The 22,212-nt window shown below is 40.3% G+C and overlaps 1 protein-coding gene across 5 annotated transcripts in view; it reads right to left on the bottom strand.

The window, feature by feature from the left end:
* Nucleotides 1-21,730, bottom strand: part of afap1l2 (actin filament associated protein 1-like 2) — a 144,855-nt gene extending 123,125 nt beyond the window's left edge. The window contains exons 1-2 of one of the 5 annotated variants that reach the window (XR_006079770.1): nucleotides 21,449-21,728; nucleotides 885-1,013 (exon numbers count right to left, since the gene is read on the bottom strand). Coding sequence is in view for 3 of the 5 variants with exons in the window: in XM_024387086.2 (XP_024242854.1) it covers nucleotides 885-1,013; nucleotides 21,449-21,464 (145 nt within the window). In the remaining 2 variants the exon portion in view is untranslated. Of the gene's footprint in view, nucleotides 1-884; nucleotides 1,014-21,448 lie in introns of those variants that run through there. The other 4 variants (XM_024387086.2, XM_024387085.2, XM_024387088.2 and 1 more) reach the window with 4 other exon arrangements.
* Between the last annotated feature and the right edge of the window lie 482 nt (nucleotides 21,731-22,212).

Raw genomic sequence — 22,212 nt, forward strand, 5'->3', positions numbered from 1 at the left:
GGCAAATGTATTTAAATTCACCAGGCTTTCCGCAGCTTTGATTCTATAAGGAAATGAATTAAATGCTGCTGCAAACCAAACCGAATATTGATGATGATGTAAATCAAGTGTTAATCAAATGTTATGCTGCTGTGGCATGATTGTGTGGCCTGCTGTTGATTTTTAAACTGGGTAGCTCGCTACACACATGACCAGTGACCACATCTCAGGCCATGCATGTTTGGACACCCGGCCCAGTGGGTTTAGAACAATGACAAAAACAGTACACAACAACAAAAATTATACCACCACCCAAAAGGGCACTTGGTGAGTGGGAGGGCAAAGGGGCATGTGCTCGGCACAGGTATAACCCTATCTGTGCATGTGCCTGGTGGGCAATACATACAATACATATATTATTTAACCTTAATTTAACTAGGCAAGTCAGTTAAGAACAAATTCTTATTGAAAATGACAGCCTACCCCAGCCAAACCCTAACCCAGACGACGCTGGGCCTATTGTGCACCACCCTATGGGACTCCCAATAATCAGCTGGTTGTGATACAGCCTGGAATCGAACCAGGGTTTGTAGAGATGCCTCTAGCACTGAGATGCAGTGCCTTAGACCGCTGCACCACTCGGGAGCCCGATGTGGTCATTACCATGAGCTTATCTTGGGGACCAATAAGGGCAGTCGATCTAAAGAGTAGATTTATTTTAGGCAAAGTTATGGCTTTTCTTGGAGCCACCGACCTTGGGGCCAATGTGGAGCCGATGAGCAAGGCGCATCGGCCCAATGTGGGAAACCTACATGGGGCCAATATATTTGCCCGCTTTGGGCCCACCTCACGCCAATGTGGGCATGTTTGCTGGGCCATGTCAGATTTCCACTGGTTACACATACCGTTGGAGCATCTGTAGGACTGCAGCAAGTCAGACAGCATGCCTTTCTGCACAGTGGCATTCCCACTCAGGTTTTCCCGATCCAGGATCAGGAGGAAGCGCTGCAGCTCCTCCAGGAGTTGATCCAGCACTAGAATAGGACACAGAGAGAACAAACATTGTCAGTTTTGGACAGTGTTAGAAACTTAACTTATCTGTGAGTAAAGCCTAAAGAAGAAAAGGTGGGTGCTGCTACACATTGGCAGTGGGTAAGATGAGTTCCCCTCCCCATACAATGTAGAGTGCTCTGACCAACAATTACTATTACTGTCTTGTTTCAAGTTGTGGTTCATTACTTTCTGCTACATGCGAACATAAGCAAGCATTTAAAGTTAAACCGGTTCTCACACACAAAATGCACATCAGACAATTAAACATTTTCGATTTACTTGCATGTGACAGAAAGCGAAATTGTAGAAGGTCCCATCAGATCACATGACACACATTAGCCCTTTGCTAACCTCACAAGGTGGCATTGATTACATCCTGGCACAACTTCTGGAGCCAATTAAAATCGTAGATTTAGTTGGGCGTGCTCCAACACTTGTTCGTGGAAGCGCCCTTAACATACCAACAGCACGTTCTGATCATCAAAGCAACTAGGCTATTACGTGTATTTGACTGACTGGTGAAATTGCTCTCTGTGTAAAGTGCCTGGTCCATGTAATTGTCGCAGATTGTGACAAGAGTTCAAATCTCACATTTGAATTGTAGATTTACATGTAGCCTATTGGGTTAGTGTGTTGAAAAGAGACTCCTTTAAAAGTTGCATCAATCTGTGGCACACCTTGCGTGCTGCTGCAGCATTCTGTGGCACGTCATTTAACTCTCAGCCATTTTTTCTGTTACTGCAAGTTATTGCTAGTTTGACCACCAGAGGGCATCTTTGAGAAGCATTTCATAGTATTCCGTATTGGCATTACCAGAGAATTTAAAACCTGTTTTGTAATAACATTGTATAGGGTTTGATTTTAAGAAATTAGCTAGCTAACATTAGGCTGTAACTAGCAATGCAAATGGCTCTGAGATACGAATAATATTCCTACACAGATCATAGCTAGCTAAAAGTACACTTTAACTTGAAATAAAAATAGAAACATATAATATCTGAAAATCTTACCCCAATACATGGATGGACGCTTCTCCCTATTTGTCACGGATGCCATGGTTACCCTTAGTTTGAAGATGTAATCCAGAAACAAGTGTTTTACACAACAGCATTCTGTGTGTTCTCTTTCTGACTTGCAATCAAACCCTGAATTTTCTCCATCTCCTTAGATATCATATTCTAATTCCACTGATTTCAAAACTCGGTCCTCCAGAAATTGGAGAACAACACTTATGCAGTTCTACAATGTGAGATCTTTTTTTTAAAGCAGTGATAGAAAGGATTACATACACATACTGACCAGTTCATGTTATAGACAGAAGCGTACTCCATGACAGACCAATCCGAACTCATCTCTCGGAAGGTTACTGTCTTTTTCAGTGGCGAAACCAACTAGGCTCATAATTTAACAACTGTATTTGTATTTATAGATGGCATACAATCATCTACATCCAAGATGGCGTAGCAGTAAGACGTGTTTGTTTTTGTCCCGTGTAAATATTCCGTATTTTTCCGTTTTCTTCAGTATACATTTTAATATATTTCAATCCCTTTTTTTCCATTTTCCAATTAAATATACCTTCCTGCAACCCGCCTCACCCAATGTGGTACGGGTCTCCTATTTTTTTTAAACCTGGAACCTCCATCTGAAGCAAGCCATCAGAAGCTAGCCAGCTAATTAGCTACTAGCAATTTAGTCACTGTTAGCCACTGCTAGCACTTTACCTTTAGCTCAGACACCAGCCGCTTCAGCCTGGATAGCCCAGATAATACCTGCCAGTCTGCACAGCGCGATATCCGCCCTGAGCATATCGGACCACATTTTTTTCCAACTACATTACCGGATTCCTGCCGCAAGCTCTTGACCATCACACCAGATCATCGCAGCTACCTAGCTGCTACCGAGTGGCTATTGTGGCTAACGCCCTTGACTAGAAGCAAGCACCAGTTAGCCTCGAGTTAGCCTCGAGCTAGGCCAATCTCCCGGCTAGCAAACTAAGTACACCAACTACAATACCTCTCTTGCCAATTGGCCAGGACCCATTGTCGACACGGAGCCCCGCCGATCCATCACAACTGGTCTGCTGGAATTCAGGCTGATGTGCTCTCAACCGGCCTCTGCGTCGTGGATGTTGGTGAAGACCAATCTGCTAGCCCAGGCTCGCTAGCTTTCTGAACTCCCACTCACCCAGCATAGTAACGGCTACCGAACGGCTCCCTGTTTCATCTATTGCTGCTCATTGGACCCTATGATCACTCGGCCACACAGCTGATGCCTGCTGGACTGTTCATTAACACAATACTTCATTTTGTTTATCTGTTGGCCCCAGCTTCGAACTCAAGCCCTGTGTGTAGCTAAATGACCCTCTCTGCCCATTCATCGCCATTTACCCGTTGTTGTTGTCCTAGTTGTTTACCCGTTGTTGTCTTACCCATTGTTGTCTTAGCTCTCCCAATCAACACCTGTGATTGCTTTATGCCTCCCTCTAATGTCAATATGCCTTGAATACTGTAGCTCTCATTATTTATTTTACTGAGGATCCCCTAGTCCTGCTCAACATGTCACAGGTAGCTCCTTTGTCCCAGCCCCCACACATGTGGAGACCGCACATAACTTAACTAGAGCCTCCAGAGATGCAATCTCTCTCATCGTCACTCAATGCCTAGGTTTACCTACAATGTACTCGCACCCTACCATACCTTTCTCTGTACATTATGCCCTGAATCTATTCTACCACATCCAGAAATGTGCTCCTTTTATTCTCTGTTCCCTACGCACTAGACGACCAGTTCTTATAGCCTTTAGCCGTACCCTCATCCTACTCCTCCTCTGTTCCTCTGGTGATGTAGAGGTTAACCCAGGCCCTGCGTGTCCCCGGGCGCTCTCATTTGCATGTCAAGATCAGAAGCCTCCTCCCTAAGTTTGCTTTATTCAATGCTTTAGCACACTCTGCCAACCCTGATGTCCTAACCGTGTCTGAATCCTGGTTTAAGGCCACCAAAAAAATCTGAAATTTCCTTCCCCAAATACAACATTGTTTGTCAAGATAGAACTGCTAAAGGGGGCGGAGTTGCAATCTACTGTACAGATAGCCTGCAGAGTTCTGTCATACTATCCAGGTCTATACCCAAACAGCTTGAGCTTCAACTGTTAAAAATCCATCTCTCCAGGAATAAGTCCATCACTGTTGCTGCTTGTTATAGACCCACCTCAGCTCCCAGCTGTGCCCTGGACCCATATGTGAATTGATTGCCCTCCCATCTACAGTTGAAGTCGGAAATGTACATACGCTTAGGTAGGAGTTATTAAAACCCGTTGTTAAACCACTCCACAAATTTCTTGCTAACAAACTATAGTTTTGGCAAGTAGGTTAGGACATCTACTTTGTGCATGACACAAGATATTTCCCCAAAATTGTTTACAGACAGATTATTTCACTTAATCACAATTTCAGTGGGTCAGAAGTTTACATACAGTAAGTTTAATGTGCTTTTAAACAGCTTGGAAAATTCCAGAAAATGATGTCTTGACTTCAGAAGCTTCTGAGGCTAATTGACATCATTTGAGTCCATTGGAGGAATACCTGTGGATGTATATCAAGGCCTACCTTCAAACTCCGTGCCTCTTTGCTTGACATCATGGGAAAATTAAAAGAAATCAGCCAAGACCTCAGAAAAAAAACTGTAGACCTCCACAAATCTGGTTCATACTTGGGAGCAATTTCCAAACGGCTGAAGGTACCATGTTCATCTTGTGCAAACAATTGTACACAAGTATAAACACCATGGGACCAGCAGCCGTCATACCGCTCAGGAAGGAGACGAGTTCTGTCTCCTAGAGATTAATGTACTTTGGTGCGAAAAGTGTAAATCAATCCCAGAACAACAGCAAAGTACCTTGTGAAGATGCTGGAGGAAACAGGTACAGAAGTATCTGCCAGGGCGGCAGGGTAGCCTAATGGTTAGAGCGTTGGACTAGTAACCAGAAGTTTGCAAGTTCAAACCCCCAAGTTCAAACCCCCAAGCTGACAAGGTACAAATCTGTCATTCTGCCCCTGAACAGGCAGTTAACCCACTGTTCCTAGGCCGTCATTGAAAATAAGAATTTGTTCTTAACTGACTTGCCTAGTTAAAGAAAGGTAAAATAAAATAAAAATATATATCCACAGTAAAAACAAGTCCTATGTTGACATAACCTGAAAGGCCGCTCAGCAAGGAAGAATTCACTGCTCCAAAAGAGCCAGACTACAGTTTGCAACTGCACATGGTGAAGAAGATTGTACTTTTTGGAGAAATGTCCTCTGGTCTGATAATACAAAAATAAAATGGTTTGGCCATAATGACCATTGTCATGTTTGGAGGAAAAAGGGGGAGGCTTGCAAGCCGAAGAAGTCCATCCCAACTGTGAAGCACGGGGGTGGCAGCATCATGTTGTGGGGGTGCTTTGCTGCAGGAGAGACTGGTGCACTTCACAAAATAGATGGCAGCATGAGAAAATAAAATTATGTGGATAGATTGAAGCAACATCTCAAGACATCATTCAGGAAGTTAAAAGCTTGGTCGCAAAATGTGTCTTCCAAATGGACATTGAGCCCAAGCATACTTCCAAAGTTGAGGCAAAATGGCTTAAGGACAACAAAGTCAAGGTATTGGAGTGGCCATCACAAAGCCCTGTCCTCAAACCTATTGAAAATTTGTGGGCAGAACTGAAAAAGCGTGTAAGAGCAAGGAGGCCTACAAACCTGACTCCGTTACACCAGCTCTGTCAGGAGGAATGGTTCAAATTTCCCCCAACTTATTGTGGGAAGATTGTGGAAGGCTACCCGAAACGTTTGACCCAAGTGAAACAATTTCAAGGCAATGCTACCAAATACTAATTGAGTGCATGTAAACTTCTGACCCACTGGTCGCCAAAATGGTCCGCAAATACGCCATATAAATAGTTAGAAAGAATAAGATTAAGCTCCGGTAATATGGATAACTATTGAAAGATAGCTAATATCCATTTTTTTTATTGTAATGGACATGTGCATTACATGTGCAATTGTAATGTGCAACCTTTGGTAGGTAGGCTTCTGGCAGGCTTCAGCTGCGGTACAAGTCAGCCCGTGCTGATGGTTCTCACACGGGAAGTGAAATGATAGGCTACAATGACTTTTCTCATGATAAATGCATGCTGCAAATGACAAGTTCCTTGAATTTTCCTTCGTGGGTGCCTTTTCATTATCTGAATAGACACTTTTGGTATCTAGCTAACATTACACCAATCAAAGCAGTGACCTTTATGGGTCAAAACCATTCATCTTGGGGCGACGGGGGGAGTGGGTTTGCAAAATGCTATCATACCACGCAATTAAAATGTTCAGATATATTTTTTTTTATACAGACTAGTTAAAAAAATAAGTGAAAATCTACCAATTATCCAATTATGGGTTACGAAAAATGTCTGGCACCTTTAATTTGCTCCATGGCTCAGGCGGCCAAGTGGACACAAGGCTGTTTGGCTCATATCAGTCACAAAGAGGAAAAACTTTGCAGCTGTTTCTGATTGATAAACAATGCCATGCTGGTGATTGGTAACATTCAAATAAAACCCTGCCCTGAAACAAAATGTAGGCTGAAAATAATTTGTACATCATATCATAGGGAAAGACACCGCATTCACACAGATTTGCACAATGGGCAGTTCGAAATTGTCACTACAAATCATACTTTGACTAAAACGATGACATATTGATGTAAATCGTTGGGCAACATCATGGGTAAGCTCAGATCATCGGCTAGAAAAATATCATTTCTACTGGTGTGGGCTTTAATACATCTCGCCCTACCATAGAAATATTTTTAGACAGCTGAAGAAAGCACACACATTTTCTTCAGGAAATGTACCTTTTCTAGTTTAGTCATATTTATCTTACCTTAGAAGTGTTTACTTTGCAGGTTGACTTGCATCTCGAGTTGCAATGTCCCATAAATTGAATGCCCAGATCAACTTCAGGCATCTACAAAACAAGTTTTCCAGCTACATAATCCAAAAGGAAGACTACAGCTAATATTTATTCCAAAAATTGCTGTTCGCAATTCACAAATTATTATTTTGATTCACATGATTCGATTCACCGCAATTGAACTGAATCCCAACTACTACAATGGCAAAGTGAATTGTTCATTTTGTCAAAAATTATTGTTTAAAAGAATAGATTCATATGAATAAAACAATTATTTAAAAAAAGAGGGGGGTGGAAATGTGAAGCAGGTCATCCATTAAACATAAATCATCTTTGTTAAGCCGAAATTAGTAACACACAGGGTTCTAGAACATAAAAATCAACTAGTCACATCATGTGCTATGTGAGACACAAATATCATGGGCAATTCCATTTTGTTGTTTTAGATCTTCCGGAAATGGGCTCTCTGATACTTTGAAGATATGACCCTTTTTATAAATTGACTTTATAGGCTATAATCCAATCAAAGCCCTCCTTTAGGATTGCGCATTCAGCAAATCACCAGCAGAGGGAGTTCCCTTTGAATCCATTTTCACATTCACGGTGTTGGTGGTGCTCATAAAAATGTATTATAACTTCAAAAGTAGCAGAGACCCAATTTGATGTACTTGTGGAGTTAACTGTTTAAAACAATATGTCTAAAAGTTAACAAAATCAGAGGTCACTTGAGATATTTACATAATAAATCAGGTGTATTCTCCTTTCTAAACACTATTCATATTTTAGAGCACATGGTTAAAGTTTCAGATGAAACCAACACGGGCTTCCTTCCCTCAAAGTACCATTTTATGGATTTCATTTCAGGAAGATCCAAAACATCATAAATATATTTGGGGCACTCTGTCACGGAATTGCCCAAATGTTAAAAAGGAAGTGGACAGCAGAGCCCCAGAACGTAGCGCCATTGCATCTCAATGACCGATTCACAGTTCTATGCCACTGATGCAGTTCTTCCAACAAACGGATCTACACAGTGGTGAAAAATATGTCACCCCCACACTGTTGATTCAATTAAGCTGACTGTACCCGATGCCACCTCTTTAAAGCATCCTGCTATGCCTCTATCTCTCCCTCACTCCCTTCTTCCCTGCCTTATCTTACAAAAACAAAACTCCTCATGGCATAGGGCCTTAAGGCAGCCTCTGACCACAATCATGAGTGTGAAGGGACAAGATGACATGAGTAATGTATCCGTCTTTCATGCAAGTCAAATAGATATGGTTATGTATGTGTAGTTTGTATGTTTGTGAGTTGAAGTAGGATACAGTCTCACAGCTTATACTACAGCACGCATGCTGGCACACATACGCAAATGTGAGTGAGCAAAAATGACAAACACACAAAACATTTGTAGGCCTACACATCTGACATACCCACATGGAAAAAATACTACAGTTTACTATAGAATACCACAGTACTTGCTACAGAACTCTGTTGTAAACTGTAGTAGACTATACTACATACTGCAGTATTCCTTTATCATGTGTATTACTTATTATATAATTTTGCAGTATACTGTAGAATACTATAGTAAATACTACAGTATTATCCGGAAAAGAAACACTGTACAAAACACTACTGTGATGTCCGCAATAACACAAAAGTGTCTTAATTATAGTAATACTACTACAGTACTTCATTTGCATACACCCTGCCCATTCTCCTACCCCACTGGTTCTCAATCCTGGTCCTAGGATCCCAAAGGGCTGCACATTTTTGTTTTTGCTCTAGCACTACACACCTGATTCAAATCATCAAAGCCTCATAATGAGTTGATAATTTGAATCAGCTGTGTAGTGCTAGAGCAAAAATTCAAATGTGCACCCCTTTGGGTCCCCAGGACCAACATTGAGAACCACTGCCCTACCCCATATCCCCATTATTGCTACCCATAATTGAGAAACCTGCATGCCAAGAATAGACCATTTATTATTTTCCCTACAGGTTATAGAAACGAGCTGAAGCTTTGAACTATCCACTCAGAATCTACCTACCTACCTACCTACCTACCTACCTACAGTTTATGGAAAACATGCTATTTTTGTCCACTAGGCTTCCACAAGGAGAAAGCCCCCACTTCGATGTCAAAGATAATCAAACAAAAACATTATAACTATAAATAACAATAAATACTACTATGTTTTTTTTAAACATAGTAAACTGTAAATACTACAGTATACTACAATTATATCCGCAAAAATACTACAGTGAATATTACAGTAAAGTGAGCAAAATGTTACAGTGAATACTATAGTATTTTTACCATAGTATTCTATAGTATTTTTTTAACATGAAATGACCATTATCTTGCTGTATATTCTGTGCAATGTGTAACTGTGGTTTAGACCTCTCTAAACCACAGTTACACACTGCACAGCATACACAGCAAGACAAATAACAGTTTTACAAGCTTATGACGCCTGGTGAGAGGGAGAAACCAGGGGCATCAGTTGGATATTTCAGAGTATGGCCTAGTTCAAAACCAAAAAATGTAATAGTAGGGTACAAAAAAGTAGACTAAAATCATTCCAATCCCGATTCAAATGCAGCGGCTGTTTAGCGTAACGGATGGCTTTAGGATCATGTGGTGCATCGCTTGGAGAGAAGCTGCCAGCCTGCGCGTCTTTCTCTCAGAGAGAACAGACAGCGCTCTAATCGGTATCGGTATCAGTGTTGACAAATCATAATCGGTCGACCTCTAGTCTTTATTATTGGATCAGTACCATTGGAAAGTTTTTCTTGGAACAATAATTTCTTCCAGGCTAGATGGATGGGAGAAACTTCCAAACGCTTAAAAGGTCCCACGTTCATCTGTACAAATAATAGTACGCAACTATAAACACCATGGGACCACGCAGCTGTCATACCGCTCAGGAAGGAGACGCGTTCTGTCTCCTAGAGATGAACGTACTTTTGTGCGAAAAGTGCAAATCAATCCCAGAACAACAGCAAAGGACCTTTGAAGATGCTGGAGGAAACAGGTACAAAAGTATCTATAGCCACAGTAAAACGAGTCCTATATCGACATAACCTGAAATGCAGCTCAGCAAGGTAGAAGCCACTGCTTCAAAACCACCATAAAAAAGCCAGACTACGGTTTGCAACTGCACATGGGGACAAAGATTGTACTTCTTGGAGGAATGTCCTCTGGTCTGATGAAATAAAAATAGAACTGTTGGCCATAATGACCATCATTATGGTTGGAGGAAAAGGGGGAGGTTTGTAAGCCGAAGAAGACCATCCCAACCGTGAGGCACGGGGGTGGCAGCATCATGTTTTGGGGTGCTTTGCTGCAGGCGGGACTGGTGCACTTCACAAAATAGATGGCATCATGAGGTAGGAAATTTATGTGGATATATTGAAGCAACATCTGAAGGCATCAGTCAGGAACTTAAAGCTTGGTCGCAAATGGGTCTGCCAAATGGACAATGACCCCAAGCATACTTCCAAAGTTGTGGCAAAATGGCTTAAGGACAACAAAGTCAAGGTATTGGAGTGGCCATCACAATGCCCTGACCTCAATCCCATGGAACATTTGTGGGCAGAACTGAAAAAGCGTGTGCGAGCAAGAAGACCTACAGACCTGACTCAGTTACACCAGCTCTGTCAGGAGGAATGGGCCAAAATTCACCCAACCTATTGTGGGAAGCTTGTGGAAGGCTACCCAAAACATTTGACCCAAGTTAAACAATTTAAAGGCAATGCTACCAAATACTAATTGAGTGTATGTAAACTTCTGACCCACTGGGAATGTGATGAAAGAAATAAAATAAATAAAACTATTATTCTGACATTTCACATTCTTAAAATTGTATTTTATTTATTTAACGAGGAAGGGCTCATTGAGATTAAAATCTCTTTTTCAAGAGCGCCCTGGCCAAGATAGGCAGCACCAAGTCATTACAAAAAAAGTACAGACAACATGAAAAACTACAAGTAATCTAGTAAAAAGCATTGAATTCACAAGAGTATAAAACAGTAAATTAAAAACATTGACAGGTCAGGGATCAGCCTCAAAATCCTTCATCAGTGATTTAAAAACACCAATCGGGACAAGTTCTTCCAGTTTAAAAGTATTTTGTAAGGTGTTCCAAGACAATGGCGCAGAGTACATAAAAGCCCTTTTACCACATTCAGTTCGGACATTTGGAATAGTTAGCAGGATAAAGTCCAGCGAACAAAGAGAGTACCCACCACATTTCTGAACAATAAAAATGCACAAATAAAATGGTAGTAAACCCAAAATGGCTTTGTAAATAAAAGTACACCAGTGACTGAGCCTACAAGTGACTAGAGAAGGCCAGCCAACCCTGGTATACAAAGTGCAGTGGTGCATAAGGGCTTTGCAGTTTAAAATAAATCTCAATGTGCCATGGTAAAGAGTGTCAATTGATCTCAACACGGAAGCATTCATATATAAAATATCCCCATAGTCTAGTAAAGGCATAAATGTAGCTGATACTATCCTCCTTCTGGCTTCAAAAGAAAAACACGCCTTATTCCTAAAATAAAATCCCAATTTCAGCTTCAATTTTTTTGTATGTTGTTGAATATGCAATTTAAAAGAGAGGCCGTCATCAATTAAAATTCCAAGATATGAGATTACAACCTCAATCTCCTTGCCCTGACAGATAGTAATAGGTGAAAGCTTCAGAGGTCTATTTCTTGCATTAGAAAACACCATTAGTTTAGTTTTGTCAGTATTGAGGATAAGCTTCAATTGACACAAGGTATGTTGAACAGTATAAAAAGTTGTTTGCATGTTCTGGAAAGTTTTTGTAAGAGACGAGGCACAACAGTAAATAACAGTATCATCAGCATAAAAATGAAGTTGTGCATTTTGGAAATTTTTGTCTAAATAATTTATATAAATAGTGAATAAGAGAGGACCAAGTACAGAGCCTTGGGGCACACCATTCAAGACAGACAATTTAACAGACATAAGCCCATCAAATTGAGTGCACTGAGTTCTATCGGACAGACCTACACTCGACAATCTCTGCCTTAGTATAGCATGATCAACTGTATCAAAAGCCTTAGAGAGATCAATAAAAAGTGAGACACAGTGCTTTTTTGTCAATGGCTTCAGTGATATCATTTAAAACCTTAATGGCTGCTGTAATTGTGCCATATATCCTTGTCTCAGCACGCACCAGCGAGTCCTGTGGCGGGGTGGGTGCAGTGTGCGCTAACCAAGGAAGCTTGTATACTAAATAAGACAAATTATTTGAACAACATTGCAGAAAGTGTGGTTTTTACATAAAACCATTTTCTAAATGTTATTATGTTCTGTGTGTTAAAGTTCTATGTGTTTGGCCTGGTATGGTTCCCAATCAGAGGCAGCTGTCAATCGTTGTCTCTGATTGAGAACAATACTTAGGTAGCCTGTTCCCACCTGGCGTTTGTGGGTAGTTGTTTTCTGTCTCTGTCCCAGACAGGACTGTTTCGTTTGTTCTGTTTTGTTCTTTTTGTTCTAGTGTAATTTAAAGATAATGAACACGTACAACGCTGCACCTTGGTCCTCTCCTTCTTCCACCAACGACAACCGTTACAGTATTAAAAAAGAATGCAGGTGTGGATTCTTCCAATGAGTAAAAGGGAGATTCTTCATGAAACTATAACAAAGATGTATTTTTGTATTTTTTTTTAATGTATTTTTTTCACACAATTGAATCCATAGAAGGGTCCTTTGGAGGAAGGATTGTTGACATTTAGTTGACATTTGTATCTTAAAGCATAATTGAGAAATAATTAATTGAAGTTGGAATATTTCTGACATTTCGTCCTCCATAATGATTATTCTGTACGTGCTACAAAGCAAAAGTTTGTGTCATATGAAGCTTTACCACCTGTTATGTAATGAGTAGTATTTTGATTTCAATAACACATTTCTGAAATAAATGTATGAAAAATATAAAACCTGAATGTAGATTTGGTAGATTTTCCATATAAAGAAACAGCAGGGAGCAGGTCTCGAACCCTCGACCTTCTCGCCCGAGGTCCGGCGCGCTATCGACTGTGCCGCAAAAGCATGCTTGTGCGGCAGAGTCGATTTCTGCGCTTATAAACCCAGGGTCGTTACATATTGTTGAAAATAATCTACTCTACAGGCATATCAAAATTTCAGAGTGGGATCTCCGTTACTTTTAGAGTTATGATCCAATTTGTAAGCATTACCAACAGAGTGAATGTTAAAATGGATTACAAATGGTCGAGCTCTGCTTGTGATTTACAGGATGTGCAATGATACAAGTAAAAGGGGGGCTGTGATTGGTTAGATTGCCTACAATGCCGATTTTGTCTGTAGGCGGGAGAGGGGAATGTTGAGCCATTTTTCACATTCAGCATCAGTACGTCATGGGACATATAGTATTCTTTCTAGGTTTGGGCGGTATCCAGATTTTCATACCGTCCTTCCCTCATCCTGGGATGTACGGTATTGCCAGCATAGCACACAAAGGGGTGCTAAAATGCACCAGAATGCTAACAAAATTAGCACAAAATAATAGCAAAACCACATCGACCGTGTCAGCTAAATGCTAACGAACGAAAACAAAAATAAACGAATTGCAAAGACAGGCAAACCCAGCTCCTAAAGTTATACAAGCATAGCTAGTAGCTACTGAATGTCATGTTCAGCGAGTGAGGATATTTACAAGCCAAAGTGAATGAGAGAAACTGTGCAAATGATCAAAGTTTTGATGCATGCTTTTCTGAAGAACGAGCAGCATGTGTACACGAAGCAGCGGGGAGAAGAACGGATGAGAAAAAAATTTAGTAGGAAGCACAGGGAAAAAATGTCAACTGTACAGATAACTTATCCAGAGCTCTTTGACTTCTGACAAAAATACATTATAAGATATCTGACGGCAAATATTTGCTTGTGAATTACATACAAGTGTAACTTCATCACCTCATGTGCTGCACAACAGATAGATATAGAACATTTACAAACAAACACATTTGTATGAGGCTCAACTGTTCTGGTGAACTACGGTAAGCTTCATAATGTACAATAATGTGACAGTTGAAATGAAGAACGCAATCTGCTTTATCTCCTAAAGTATTGTGCATGTTGACTGCAGGTATTAACTTAAAAAGTAGCTACAAATATAAGAATTTATTGAAAAACTTCAAATAAATAGTTGACGGAATTGAAAAACCATCCAGTGGCTTTTCCCAAATACCCAGGCCCAAGCCTAATTCTTTCTAACAAAATATGGAGTAAATTGAGCATTGGGACAGGGTAAGCATATGAACACATTTCTAACACTTTTAACATAGGCTCAAAAGTTTTTATTTAACTAGGAAAGTCGGTTAAGAACAAATTCTTATTTTACAATGACGATTTTACTACCCCGGCCAAACCCTCCCTTAACACGGACAATGCTGTGCCGATTGTGCGCCGCACAACCTCATATCCCAGTTTAACCTCATATGCCAAGGATAATGCCTTGCATTACACCTGGGAAGTAAACACTTTAATTGTGGCCTGGAGCAGGGCGAACACAACTGAGGAAGGCATTTTTCATAATTTGAAATTGAGTAAATCACACGAATGCAAGGTGTCTTCAAAATACTATGCATAATGGAGGGGAATTCTGACCCCGAGTTAAATGCACGTAAATGGAATATAATTTTCTTTTTATGCGTATTCTGACATTGAACTTAGTGATGAGAGTAGCATGCTATTCACCCGCTATTTGTTTGGGAGGGAGATCAAAGAATTGTAGGTGTGGCAGAGGTGTGTCTACACATTCTGTACTCTGACCATGTCTTAATTCCCTCAGAATGACACCACCTTTATGCGCGATGAAACAATGAATAAAGTCGAGCAACCTGTCGGTTCCAAGTGGAACAACAAGTACTTTATTTGATCCAATAAAAATTCTCCATGCACTGTAATTTACAAATTGATAAGAGCTATTGATAAAAGCTAGGTAAATGAGTAAGCAAATTTGGATAAGGGGTTTGTAAACATAAATGACAATTGTTTTTGATCTATTTTATCTCATGATCGCTGGAGACAAATGTGAAACTAGTCATATGGCAGTAAACTGAAGCATATCACCTTTTCCAAAGTGAAGTTTATGAAATGCTGACCTTATAACTGGCAGGGATGAAATTTGTAGACCCAAGCTATGGAATTCTATAGCCATGTGCAAATGAAACCTACCAAACCTACCGAGTTGATTTATAGTTTCGAGAATGTTTTAAACCTGGAGCCTGGCGCACGGTTCACAATGACTGGACCGTTGTTATCGCAGTTCCATGATTAGTGAGTATTATTAGGGTACATTTAAAGGAAATCTGTTCAACCCCTACTGTACACTTTTCTCACTTTCCAATATTTCATAGCTTGAACAATTGAATATGGCTATTTTCAGGATGAATCAAACCACTGTATGCTTTATTTTGTGCATAAAGGCTCTCCAAACTATTTAAAAAAAAGTTTTACTCATAAATACTTTAATTGTGAAGAAAAGAAAGAATATACAAGATCATAGTTTTTTTTATCTATTGGTGTTGAAAAGGAGAAACATTTAATGTGTCAAATTGACTACAAAGTCTAAATAGGATAGTTTTGGTCATAAAGTCCATCTTGTCCAAAAAGGAGATTTGCGAGATTATAAGAAAAAATGGAGTGTCACTGAATGAAAGGTCCCTTAACAGTTTTCCTTGGGTTGGGTCATAATCATATAGTGACCCTGTTGGAGTCATGTCCAACCTGGTCATCAGGAGAGATCAACCAATAAAGTGAACGTATGTAAGGACTCCCACACCTCTGTAGTCGGCTGCTACAGACCGCCCTCGGCTTCGGGAGACACACCAAGCTCTCTTTCTGATGTCCTGCACAAGTTAATGACTCTGAATTCGTTATTTTAGGAGATTTGATCTGGGACATGCTTACATCTGTATCGGACTCTTTTAAAAACTGTATGACTCTCTGAATCTCACTCAATGAATTAATGCGCCGACAAGACCGAATCCCAGAGCACAGAAACAAATCAACTCTATTGGATATTATTCTAATGAATACCCCTCACAAATACACATCGACTGGGATATTCTGTAATGATGTCAGTGATCACTGTGCAATTGCTTGTGTTAGAAATACAAAAATGACCAAAACCCCGTTAGATTTTTAAAATACATTTTAGACAGTTTGATGAGCAAGCATTCTTACATGATCTGCACCATAATATTGACAGAGTAAGTCTGATTCCCGATGTTGACACTTGCCTGGGACTATTTTATATGAAATTTGTGTCCATTTGTGATAAGTATGCCCCTGTGAAGAAATGTAGAATCGGTGGAAGGGACAATCCCTGGTTTTCAGATAACTTGGCAGAATTAATTAGAAAGATAAATATATATTGGGCTCAAGCTAGACATACAAATGCTCCTGTTGACTGGGCCTCCTTCAGAGTGCTAAGAAACAAATGCACAGGTTTGATCAGGAAGTCCAAATCAGATTACTATTTAAAAGCAGTCACAGAGAACCTAAACAACCCTACCAAGTTCTGGAAGCTAATCAAATCAGTATCAGGTTCTAATGTATTCTCTGGCCTTCCTGACCATTTAATGATGGACTCCAATGAAGTGAAAGATAAAGCCAATATTGTAGAGGTTTTTAATAAGCACTTCATATCGGCTGGTTCAGTTATTAATAATGATGGGGCCCAGGCCTCTAATGTAAGCTCTGTTACAGTCAACTATGATATAGGCCCTCATGTGAACCATTTTAACTTTGAGCCTGTTTCTTAAACGGATGTCTATAAAGCACTAAAGGCAATAGACACTGAAACGTCTGCAGGTCCAGACAACCTGGACCCCTACCTCTTAAAGATAGCAGCTGGTATTATTACTGAACCTGTGGCTCACATTTTCAACTTGAGGCTCTTGACCAATTCCATACCCAGCATTTGGAAATCAGCTTATGTCCTCCCACTGCTAAAGGGAGGAGATCCCTCAGATGCGAATAACTATCGCCAAACTCCCTATCCTGGCCAAAGTCTATTAATCCCTAGTGAACTCAAAACGTATTAATTGAAAAGAACATACTGAGCGGGATAGTCTGGCTTTAGATCGGGGAACAGCACCACAACTGCAGCTATGGCAGTGGAAAATGACATTATTAATGCACTTGATAAAAAGCAACATTGTGCTCACTGTTTGTGGATTTATCAAAGGCTTTTGATTCAGTTGACCATGAATTGTTGCTAGCTAGACTCAGAAACATTGGTCTCAGTGAAGGGGCAGTAAATTTGTTTAGGAATGATCTTTGACAGGACACAATGTGTATATACTGACAATCACAAGACTTGCTTTCTTGAGATTAATATAGGTGTGCCCCAGGGTTCCATTTTAGCTCCAGTGTTGTTCTAAATTTGTATTAATGATTTGGGAAATGGGATGCAACCAGCAAATGTACATCTATATGCAGATGATACTGTCATATATTAATGTGCTCCTTCTCTGGTTCAGGCTGTTGAAGAGCTCCAGACTGCTTTTCAGTCACTTGCAAGCCTCCCTTTATGGTCTCAAAATGGTCCTGAATGTACAAAAAACTAAATTCATAACCTTTATCACAGCTAGAACTCTGCCAGAGAAGGTTAGCATTGTCACATCTGGTGGCTTATCCATTGAAAAAAGTGTCATCCTACAAATACCTAGGTATTTGGTTGGATGACCAGTTGTCCTTTAAAGTTCATTTGGATAATCTTGTGACAAAGCTTATATTGAAATTGGGTTTTATTTTCATAATAAGCCTTGCTTCCCACTTATAGCTAGAAAGAAGCTTGTGCAGGCCACTTTTCTCTCTGTAATTGATTATGGTGACGTGTTGTATATGCATGCAGCCTCCTCTGTCTTACAGAGACTGGACTCTGTTTATCATGCATCCTTGCGCTTTATTACAAGTGCCAAGTCACTCACCCAGCATTGCACCTTGTACCAAATGGTAAGTCGGACCTCACTTTATATGCACAGAAAGATACATTTGTATGTGTTCATCTACAAAGCCCTTTTGGGTAAACTCCCTCTTTACCTTTGTAGTCTGGTCTCCTTCACAACCAGCAGTTACCATACCCAGTCTGCTAGGTGGTTGCTACTTAAAGTCCCAAGGACATTCACAGTATTAGGCAAGACTGCCTTCTCTTCTCATGCACCAGAGGCATGGAAAAGTCTACAATCCATGCTTCATCTAGATATGTTAAGTGCCACTGAATTAATATAAAATATTGATGGGAGACTCTGTTACGGAGGAGTGTAAATTATTTTTTTAGGCTGGATCATGTTGTATGTTTTAATTATGTAATGTATTGATTGTTGCTGCTGCCTTGGCCAGGTTTCCCTTGAAAAATAGACTCTGGGTCTCAATGGGCATTTCCTGGTTAAATAAAGGCAGGCAGGCAGGCAGGCAGGCAGGCAGGCAGGCAGGCAGGCAGGCAGGCAGGCAGGCAGGCAGGCAGGCAGGCAGGCAGGCAGGCAGGCAGGCAGGCAGGCAGGCAGGCAGGCAGGCAGAAATAAAGAGAAAAGAAAGAAGAGAAAAGAAAGAAAAGAAGAAAAATTGACTACTCCAAAATGGAGATTGCCTCAATGGCGCAAAAAAATTCAAACCAACTACAACAATTCATATACAAATATTTAATGAGACAACTAAATATGTGCAACATGAAGATATTGTCCCATTTATATTGTGGAATTTATTGACTGTCCCTAACTAACCCCAGAGATTGGATAGCCTATGTCAAACCAACGTTTCCACTGGTCGCACACCAGCCTAGGCGACACAAGTCCTGGTTAGACTGTTTGAAGTTATCGAGAAGTTTGAGAGACTGCAACTGTGTACTGTTTTGGCAGAGTGAATGTACAAACGCTTGCCACGTGCGAACACACACACACACACACGAAAAATCACCCAAAAGCATGTTTCAATGTGTGAAACACACAGGGCAACACAGCACACACACAACAACCCCCAAAGAAACTCAGCGCCCTACCGCTGCGGAGCAGGAAGAGAGCCTTCTTTTCATCATTTTTATAGTCCTGTTCGGCTTCCTGAATTACCCACGCACCACTTTCCTAGTTAGAACTTATAGCCAGCCTCCTCTACATCCCAACACCAGGCAAACCCACTGAGCCTTAAACCCAAAAAAGCAGGTTACAGGTTCAAAGCCCATCCAGTGTTCAAATGTTCGGGGCAATTTTGATGCTCTTGAACACAGCCAATAACTTTGAGGTTTAGATGACGTACCTGGTGACATAGATGCCCTAAAAGAGGGTTTTCTCGATCCACCAGAAGGTGCACATCTTTGTTCTACCCGAACACTAAAATGCCAGATTAAATTAATCAATTAACTGCCAAGCCCTTGATTAGTTGAATGAATTGTTTGTTGAATGAGCCTTTTTCACTAATTGGTCTTTTGACCAATCAGATCAGCTCTGAAAAAGATCTGACGTGAAAAGATTGGAAGTGATTGGTGGAAATAAAATATCAGAATTGAGCTGCCTGTCTAAACGCAGCCTTTGACATGTAGGTTGTGTGCATGGATATAAATCCTGCTTACATTGGCTTACATCACATAGCATAGATGTTCAGTTTTCTCAAGAGGAAGACAAATAATGAAGTGAAAGAGAACTGCGTCAAAACTCTCACAACTACATTGTTCTGAGGCCAATGCCTCCCACACAGTGAGGTATGTGAATAATACACAAGGGGTTTTCACAGCATCTAGGACCTCGAGATGAGTACCGCTTTTGTTTTACCTGTTGCCTAGGTCTGAGGCACTAAATTAACCATTTGATGAAAAGAGTTTCAAATCAACATTTCCCACTGGGCTAAATTTAACGATAATGATGACAGCCATATATGAAGCACCATTCTACTTTGGTTGGGGTCCTGAAGTAAAACGAATCCTATGTAGATAACTTATAAGCCATGTGTGTTTTCTTGATCTGTGTCTGTAATGCAATTACATGCAGTCATAATAGTCAAGGTGGTAATGTATTCCATAAACACCCACGTCTCAGGGTCTATCAGTGAGTAATAATAAAGCATTAACCGCTGCACACATTCTCAGAGAGAAAAGTAACCGCAGGAATCTGCGGAATCTTGGGAGAACAATTGCTGCTACTGGAATTCATCTCCAGTGACTGCTGTGGATGAACTTGTGTTTATTTACGAGTGAGAAACCATTAATGGAGGGTTGGGAATGGAGGGATGAAACATATACATTGTTCCTCCCAGAGGAAGCAGAGAGAACAGAATTAGGCCAGGACAGATATTTACTTGTCAAAACAGTTTACTATAGAATACTCTAGTACTTACTATAGAAGTATGTAGTAAACTGTAGAATACTATACTACACACTGTAGTATCCCTCGATCAAATGTAGTACTTGCTATATAATTTTATAGTATACTGTAGAATACTATAGTAGAATACTAGTAAATATGACAATATTATCTGCAAATGTCTGCAAAAACTCTTTTTGTTTTTACTGTAGTAAATACTATATAAATACTACAGTATTTAATGTACATATACTGTTCCCTGCCTATTCCCCTCCCCCATATCCAATGTGTGCCACCCATAAGTGAGAAGCCTACATAACATGTATAGACCATTAACATGTATAGACCATTTTGTTTCCCCAACAGGTTATAGAAAATAGAATTATCGGTTCAGAGCCTAGACCCATCTACCCGTTATGGACAATTTGCTCTTTTAGCATTTCTCCAGTTGATTTTGTCATGGAGAAAGTCTCTACTTCTATGTCAAAGATAATAAAACAAAAACACTATAGTAAGTACTACAGTGATGTCTGCAAAAAACATTACAGTATTCTACTACAGTTTGCAAAAACACTACAGTAAATACTACAGTATACTACAATCTGAAAAAAAACATATGAATTACTATAGTATATACTACTACAGTTTGTTTACTACAGTATTTATACTATAGTTAACTGTAAATACTACAGTATACTAACATAAACAATAGCGTTCACTGTAGTGTTTTTGCAGACTTTAGAGGGGATATACTACCGAAAAATCCGCAAAAACACTACAGTGAATACTATAGTATTTTTTCATGTGGGTTAACACTGTCGGACCAAGGGAATCTCATTCTAAACTGATAGCGTTCCTGCCCTTTCAAAAAAAGATTGCCGTTTTTAAAATGCACTCCACTGTGGTATTTTGGACGCAGTAATTGCAGAATAACTGTAGTTGAACTGCAGTTAAACTGCACTCTGTCGTTACACTGCAAAAGGACTGCACAATCCAAGATATTGAGTAAAATCCAGAAGGTTTACAGGACCAGGCGCTTAGAAAAACAACACAGACTCACACGTTGTTTCCTCTTTACACTTTGGAAGTTTAGATACATTATGCCCATACCTTTGTGCTTTTCCATTCTCAACGCACGACCAAGCCTCTCGGTTGTCACGGCTTCGTCTCGGAGAAGACAATCCCAGGCTGTAGTAGCCGGTCAGTGAATGTCAACACTAGCTCGTGAAGGGACGCTTGATAGATAGATACCGGAGCTCCGATGCAGTTTTCAAAGAACTACTGATCCGATATAATGTACTGATGCTTGTTTCAAAGTAAGATTACCACGTGATCAATGATGACCGATGCTTCTTTTGATCACATGCTTTTTTTGAAACGTGTGCTGCAAAATGCGAGTTCCCACTGATTTCGACATGGGTTCGGTTCTTTCGATTCCGAGTTGCTTTCAAACATCGACCTCTACTGGTATTAGCTGATATTGGTAGACTTTCGTGCCATTGTTCAGTAGGCTGTTTCTAGTATAGGGCTACTGATGGGTTGCCTACAGGATCTGATGTCCTAGGACTAGGCTATAGGCACAGGTGAGCTACTAAATGAGAATAGCATTACCAAACATTCTCAAAAAACATTGTTGTGAACTATTTTGCAGACCATTTCTCACTTCTGCCTATTTTTGTTTCCTCATTGAAGGCAACTTTGCCCCATGCAGTTTCTATATAGTCAAAATATTGAAACGACCCTGGGTTTATAAGCGCGGAAATCGACTCTGCTGCTCGAGCATGCTTTTGTGACACAGTCGATAGCGCGCCGGACCTCGGGCTCGAAGATCGAGGATTCGAGATCTGCTCCCTGCTGTTTCATTACAATATGTT

Source organism: Oncorhynchus tshawytscha, linkage group LG24 (assembly GCF_018296145.1).
Source record: "Oncorhynchus tshawytscha isolate Ot180627B linkage group LG24, Otsh_v2.0, whole genome shotgun sequence".
NCBI lineage: Eukaryota > Metazoa > Chordata > Actinopteri > Salmoniformes > Salmonidae > Oncorhynchus > Oncorhynchus tshawytscha.